Here is an 8,097-nt window from a genome sequence, read left to right on the forward strand (position 1 = left end):
GAGCTGCCCCATCCTCTCTTCTCGCTCATGCTCTCGCCGCTCCCGATCCATATCCTCAGGGTTCCGGGCTGCTCCCTGAGGAGAGAAACCCTCATGCCACACATGGCTGTCAGGCACAAGAGACAGTAGAGGCCCCAGACAAAAACACAGAGAGCTCCATCACGCCAAGAAAGCAGAGCTCCATCCCCAAAACACACTCTCCCCTCACCATCTTCCACTCCACCCAGAGAAGGCCTCATTCTCTTCCATGAGGTAACAGGGAAGAAAGCATACGGTACTACAGCTGTTATTACAATCCACATCTGTGTCTCACCTCCAAATATAGTTCTCTCCTGAAAAATTATCTCTACCCACCTATAGATCTAGTGACACACATGCTCCATCAGACACACTCACTAACGCAACAGTAGCTATACCCCCTGGTTAGCACCAACAAACAACTCCGCCTCTTTTCACTCTGCCTGGTCCCCTTTCTCAAAGTGCTCACCAGAGGTAAGTACAAATGACAGGTAGTTTCCAGCTTCCCTCCCCCATCTCTATGATATAAATGAACACCTGCCCCTCCAGCCCTTTCCCCACACACACTCACAAATTTAAGCATGTTCCAGTCAAAGACGTAGTCATAGGAGAAGCCTTGGCGGTGGAAGAGGTTGCGGAAGAGCTGCCGCAGGTATGAGTAGTCAGGTTTGTCGTCAAACCTCAGTGAGCGGCAGAAGTTGAGGTATGTTGAGAACTCAGCTGGAGGGAGCAAACAACAGCTGGTTGTTGAACACCATCTAACCTCCCTGATCCCACCACCCTGGTCCCACCACAGAGCCGCCACAGCCTTTCAGCAGCAGTGTGCTGGACCAGGACGGCACAAACACAGAGGTGCATAACGAAAACAGAGCTTGCCAGTTGCAGTGCTTTAGCCACCAAGATGACCCCATCCTATTTTTACCAGAGGAAATGCTCATGCATCTCCTTTTTTCCAGCTGCTTCTCCAACCAAGAGGTAAGAAGTCACAGAGCCCGCTGAAGGAGAGTAGAAATGCAGCCCTAAAGAACAGGTGTAAGTGAGCTTTGGGAAGCTCAGCTCAGACCAGAGCTCCTCCTAATTCAGTAGCCTGTCTTAAGCAGTGGCCAGAAGTAGACAGCTACGGAGGAGAAAGACTGGGGCAAGTATGTCTGACACTTTCATTGACATCAGCACAGCTTCCACCTACTTTCAGCTCAGGGAACTTCCTGATCTGGATGTAGATTCTGATTATTTAGTAACCCTCAGTGGATCTCTCTTCTGTGTAGTTGTCCAATCTCTCCTTGAATTCCTGTAAGCTTTAAGTATCCATAAAATCTTATGGGAGAGAGTTCCACAGGTTTACTAATCTCTGTGAAGAGCCACTGAAGCTAGCAGGAACCAACTTTGTTTCTCTTCCAATACAAGAATTGGGGCCACCAAATAACCAGCTCCCATCCAAACTTTCGGAGGCCTAGCCATAGCGTAGACTTCTATCATCTCTCTTATCACCTCTTTTCCAAGTTCCAGCAAGCTCATTGCTTGTATAGAAATCACCCTTTTGGCCCTCTCCTGGACCTTTTTCCAGTTCTACCACATCCTTTCTGAAACAGTGGGATGGACCAGAGCTGCACAGTGCATGCAAGGTGTGAGTGGGCCATGGGTTTATGCACACTGTTTGGGCTTCTTTTCCTTCCTAGTAATTTGTAACACCCGATCTGCCTTCCTCAGTAGCCCCTAAAGGCAAAATTTATGCTTTCACGGAACCATATATTGTAACTGCAACAGCTCATTGGTGAGCGGCATTGGTCAGCTCACAGCCTACTATTCTGCATATGACAGGAGGACCAAGCCTTCTCTCTCACATACATTATTCCACATTTACCTACAAAGAGCTGCATTTGCCACTTCACTGCCTGGTTATTTCCGGGATTCATCACAGTTGGCCCTCATCCGCCTTACCCAGTTAAAATGCAGGATCATCAGCACACCTTCTCGCCTCACTGCCCACCACCTTCCGGACTGTTTCTGAGGTCCTGAAGATTTTTCTCAGCACTCTCATGCCCTTACTAATACAAGGCTTGACCCTCCACAAAAACACATTTCCCACTTCTGAACCAGAACTGTATCACCACCAGTCTTTTGTCCTTATCACTGGTGTCAGCAGCAGCACATCTTGGTCTGGAGGTACTGGGCGTTGCCCTTCAAGACTCAAGACTCCATCAAGTTTCAGCACAAGAGCAAACCATGCATCAGACAAGGTAGCCATCAAGATCAGAGCACTTACAAGGGTACCCTTTGCAGAGCACCTCAATGGGCGTTGACATCTTTTTCTCGCTGATCCTCTCATACTTTTGGCGCTTGGTGGCAGCCTTGAGGCCCTGCCAGGGCAGCGAACCCAGGTTGAAATACATGAGCACGTAGCCCAAGCTCTCCAGGTCATCACGTCGACTTTGCTCTGTGGGAGGAAATTACACAGGGGCAAGGAGTGAGCAGCAACCAAAACTGCTTTGGCAATCACACAGCTTTGGAGGTGAACATGGAACGAAAGAAACAACCCCTCTCACTTCTTTGGTAGATTTCTATGGACAGACAAACTTGTAGATGACATTCCAGTACAAATTCCTGTGGAGATGTTCATACTGCAAGAATTAAAGCACTCCTCTCCCCATACAGCCCAACCCACTTCATAAATGAATAATTACTCTGACTACCTCCTCACTTGGACAAGCCTTAATTCACACAAGAATTCAACAGCTCAAGAAGTGCTGCAGCGACACTGCCTATTTTGCTCTTCCCAGTCCCAGAGGAAGGGCACCTACACTTCTCCACCCAGAATGATACTTCACCCTGGGGATTAGTCAGTCACAGAAAGACAAAGCTACCCACTGATACTCTTTACACAGGGCAGAAACGAGGAACTAGAGACCCCTTCTTGTGGTAAATTACTTTGTTGATAGTTTAGAGAAGCTTCACATGTAATACTGTGCATAGGTCTTTCCAGATTGGTGGCATTTTTCAAGCTGTGGAGGAAAGAGGCATGAATACAGAAGTATAGTTTGAACAAAAGGTTCCCCTCCAAATGGGGAATGACTGTGTAACTGATATCACTACCAACTCTGCTCAGAGCAGGGGTTGCCCTTAATATGCCATTGTAAGGGCACACTTTTAGATGTTTATTTATGAAACAAAAAATTTGTTTCCAAAACAAAAACATTCCATATTGAACTTGTTCTCTGGAGTGGCCATGCCATTTTAAGTTTCAAGTTAGCTCAAGATTAAGTTGATGCAGAATCTCAGGAACTGAAAATATCCACTGGTTAATTTGTGAAACTCCTCCCAGCTCCTCCAACACGTTTACAAATTCATCTATAAATTTTGCCAAGAAGCTCTTGCCCTTGTTTCCCTCCCAAATAAAACAAACACTTTGGAGAAAGTACTTTAATTTTGAGGAGAACACCAACCCACACAGAGAACAGAAAGGCAAAATATGGCTTGCAGGAGAGCACAGGCATAGCAGAAAGACTAAAGAGATTAATCTATTAGATTAATTTACTACTACAGCACATTTTGCTGGATTCAGTGCCATGTCCTAGAAGATGCTGCAGATTATATATTGGTCTGGGTTAATTCTCAGTATCAGTTACATGCTATCACCTGCCCCATTCAAAAGCTAGTATATTATTACAACTACCCCTTACTCTGCTAGCTGAACTGAACCCTGACACAGGAGTAGCTGTAACACCTCACAGATCTAGATGTCCAGATGTACTGACACAAGCTGCTGGTCACCATGGGCCTTTCTTCCTCCTGCATCTCTCTCATAACCTCCTAATGTTTTTCAGAACTAGGGGACTTGTCAAGTTAAAAATATTAGCAGGGAAAAAAAAAAGCACTATGGTTGCAGAAGAGAAGGAGGGTCTCATCTCTCCATAACAGAGAGGAGAGCACCTTTGGGTCAAAGCACATCAAATGCCACAAAAACACCATGTTCCAAGACAGAAGTAGAGGAGAATGCAGCCCTGCAGATCCCCAAAGTGTCTTTCTTTGAGCATGCAGAAGTAACAGCATTTTTTAACCTCAGTAACTTACTGCCTCAAGTTGCCCACTTTAAAGAGGCTAATACTTCCTAATCTTATCAGGCTACTGCCAAAGATAAGCACCTGACTGTCTGCGAGATGCTTAGATGCTATGGAGGGAGCAGGAAAAAGAAACCCACAGTTTGCATTTGGCCTAAGGTTGCGATACGTGTAATCGCAGCCCTCTGAGAGTACACATCATGCATAATAAATAAATAGAACTAAACAATATTTGATAGTGACCTACATCCTGAGACAGAAGGCCTGTGGAAACAGTAGTCAGAACACACATCCAGAGTCTGAAAGTACCGGAGACAAAGGTAACCTCAATCCTGCAACTTGCCAACCCTTGACGTATCCATGCTACAGCTTTAAAGCCCGTAACTGTGGGTTCCCTGCCTAGAGCATGGTGGTGCCCCTCAGAGGAGTATGGAAAGGCAGGGCAGGAACAGAGAAACCTACTAAACAATCAAATTGTCATTTTAGGAATAAATCAGGATCTTGCCTCCAAAATCTTGCTTGAACTCCACACTCCTTAGGGCAGGCTGGACCACACACCTCCACCTGTGTGGAGCACAGCAGCTTTGAGCGCAGCCACCAACCCCAGCCAGAACAGGAGACACAGTGTGAACATATGCCTAGGCACAGTCCTAGTGATCCGGGGAAGGCCAGAATAGAGACTTGAGGTTAAGGAGCCTTAAGTCAGTGGGGGATGCTACAAGCCCCTGGTGGAGGCAATGAGAGGGGTAACAAAACCACACTGGGCAGCTCACTGGTATCCATTACATACATGCAAACACAGATAACTGTGCCTTAACACAGCAATATGATCAAGGAAAAACAACTGCAAGCACATCACCTAATTACTAAAATGCTGAATGATAAATGTCTGATTGCGTTGCATCCCCAATGTCCAGTATCTCAGGTTCACATGGTCACTGTGGTCTACTTAAACAATTTCAGCGTGATTCAAATTTATGACAAGTCTGAAGCACCAACATGATTGGTCACAGTTGTCAAGCTACCTCAAAACATTGTAGCTGTCTTTCACCTGTAACCCTAACTACAAGATGCCAAACCAAACCTTGGATAATGGTGAAGAACAACAGTTCTTACATCCCATTTCTCTGTTTCATCTTCAGTTACTATTACACATCTCTAAATTTTTATTTTTTTACTTTATTTGCCTGGCCTCATATACCAACATCCTCAGGATACTAGATAAAATCGGAAAGCAAAAGTGGAGTAATTAAGTAGAGTTAGGAAGAATGAAGTTCACCTCTACACACCAAGGAAATGTTATTTAATATCACTACTTTCCACTTCTAGAAGCTTGACTATCATTGACTAACTCTCGCAGCATCCCTGAGACACAGGCAAAAAAAAACCCCCATCACTTCACAGTTTGAAAAGAGAAACACAAGTGACATGAATGCGTGCCCAGAGCAAGTCAGTCCAGAAGCAGGATTACAGTTGTGACCTGTGACACCACATCACACTTCCTCTCTCCATTTAATTTCAGCTTCTCAGCTCTCCTACAATATATCAGGGAATGCTGCTTTTATAGGACACTCATCCTTTTCTCCCTCCCTCACAAGCCCCAACAGAAAACACAAGGTTGCCTTCCCACACAACCCAGCATGGCCTCTCAAACCCAACGCCCACCGTAAGCTATCTCCTGCCAGCTCCCTCCCACTCCCAGGGAAGTTCCCAGCCAGCCCACACCCTCATTCCCTTCCCAAAGCAGGGTCCTCGGAAGGACCTGAGTCAAGGGTGAGTAGCAGGACAGCGAGTTACCTGGGGAAGACATGCTTGGGCAAAGACAGGAGACTAAAGATTAGTTGCCTTGGATGTAAGGTTCATGACAATACTTATTTCTTTGCAGCCTAAAGTGCCTCCTGTTCCCCCATTTCAGTGCTTTCCCCCATCCTGATCCTATCCAAAGCAATGCTATTCCCATGCAGAAATCAGCTGCCTTCACTGGAGCCAGCCCAGCTGCAAACAGTCTTAACCGAGCAATGTTTTCTTGACTACGCACTCATATCTGATTTTGCACATGCAGGCACTACACTTCCCCTTTCTCTCCCCACTGCATGGCAACAGCCTTTAAAAACACACAAAAATCCGGAATGGGTGACAGAGAGCAGGATGAGCAGAAGAACTTCAAGCTCTGCACAGCCTACACTGATGCCATTTAGGACAGGCGTTTTGGGGAGGAACTGCTCCCCACCCCCAGCCTCCTGTTACCAGACAGAACCCACCAGGCTTCTTCCAAGACTGTCTCCTGGGCACCCCTGGGCATCTATTTCAGACTTTACAAGCTCCAGAGGGTGAAAGGGACTCTCATCCCCAGAGCATGTCAAAATTGACTGGAATGCGTGAACCAAAGCCTGCACAGTCCAATGACTCCCCCAACAGCAAGTCTCCAGCTGTGGAAACCCTCTCCAATCTCCCCTCCTACTTTTTCCCCCCAGTCACTGGGAAAAGAATGTGTTTCCTCCAGACACTGGAATGCCCAACCCTTAGCTTGCACATTCAAATAAAGGCATTTATTCATTTGCTATTCCTGTCACACGAATACCCCGGCACCTGGTTCCTTCCCTCTCCCTAAACCACATTAATGTAACATTAAGACAGAGAATTTAGTCTCTGAAAAGTCAAAAAATTCAGAGTGACTGCTCCCATGGCAATGCTGTTAACTCACAAACGTGTCTGTCACAAACCCTGTGGCAAGGTCTTGAGAAACAGGAACTCCAGCTGCAACCCTGACACCCCCATCCCCTTTCCTCCAGGCAAGTCATGTAACCTTTATGCCATTCAGGAGAACTACCTGCAACGTGGAGATAATACACCCAAGACCTGCTGCACAGAGTAACTCACACCCTTCCTGAAGCAAAGGGCACGAACAGAGCGATAGCTGTGCTCAGACTGATGGCATACACAGCTTGCCCTTGGATTAGTGTTCAGACATTGTTCATCCTGATACACAAGCCAAGCACCAGTAGTAAAGGGCTAAGTTGGGGCGGGATGAATAATAAAGTCCCTTCAAAAAAAAAAAAAAAAAAAAAAAAGCCAACCCCACAACCAGACATTTAGCCTCTCGTGATCAGTTCAGACAGAGCGGGCACACACAAAAGAATGGACAGACTTAGTAGTGAGAATCACTTTGTGCATGTCTCCTTGTGGCAGTTACCATGGCTGTGGAAATCTTGACTGAGAATTCAATGGAGAGTCAGTTATATATAAGCAGGTCCAGCCAAAATACAGAAGACCAACTCAGAAAGCTCTATGAGAACTATTTTTACTACATGGAAGAGGTCAGGAGATCACGGCCCACTCCTAACATACAACACTCCCTATCTCGATTTAAATAAAAGTATTTTCAGTCTACAGTTATACAGTATTAAGCAAAGAAGGCAGGGGGAAATTGCTTTATTTTCTGCAGGTCAAGCCTTGACTCCAGATTCCTGAGAAACCACCTGCAAGAGAAAAGAGAGTGGGAAGCTTTCCGTAGCACACGAGGACATGAAGTCCCGTGGAAGCTGTTACTTTAAAGGGTTTGAGTTCCCTGCTCTGATTTTCAAGTTCCCAGCTTATACATTTCAGAAGAAGGTCTCTCAAAGATACAAACTGAGCTGTAAGCACAGCAGCTACTTTCCTGGGACCACAGGCAGGGCAGCTTCAGTGTTTCTGCTCTTCGGATTTGCCAACCACTAGCAGAACTGAGTCAGCCTGCTCAGAACACACCCTACGATAACTATGAAACTCTACCATTGTGGACAAAGTTTAGCCCAAAAAAGTCACACATCGGAGAGAAGTATCTGGTCAGGGAACGGAAGAGAAAACTGCAAGAGGTTTTCACTTCTTTTCCTCACAGCAACCAGGTGTTGTGCACCAGGGGCTCATTCCCAGGACACGAGTTTGGATGGCTTCAGGACACTTAAATGCAGTGGGTACTAACCTGCACAAGGTTTTTACAGAACCTGGTATGATGGCCATCACCAGGCTAAGACCTGGCTGAACT

The 8,097-nt window shown here is 46.1% G+C and overlaps 1 protein-coding gene across 1 annotated transcript in view; it reads right to left on the reverse strand.

Moving 5' to 3' along the window:
* Positions 1-8,097, reverse strand: part of CSNK1E (casein kinase 1, epsilon) — a 17,572-nt gene that overhangs the window by 1,415 nt on the left and 8,060 nt on the right. Inside the window, 3 exon segments of the mRNA XM_010087804.1 lie at positions 1-75; positions 590-738; positions 2,282-2,452. The exon segment at positions 1-75 is cut by the window's left edge and continues 6 nt beyond it. Coding sequence (XP_010086106.1) covers positions 1-75; positions 590-738; positions 2,282-2,452 — 395 coding nt within the window.

This window comes from Pterocles gutturalis, unplaced genomic scaffold, assembly GCF_000699245.1.
Source record: "Pterocles gutturalis isolate BGI_N339 unplaced genomic scaffold, ASM69924v1 scaffold31836, whole genome shotgun sequence".
Classification (NCBI taxonomy): Eukaryota; Metazoa; Chordata; class Aves; order Pterocliformes; family Pteroclidae; genus Pterocles; species Pterocles gutturalis.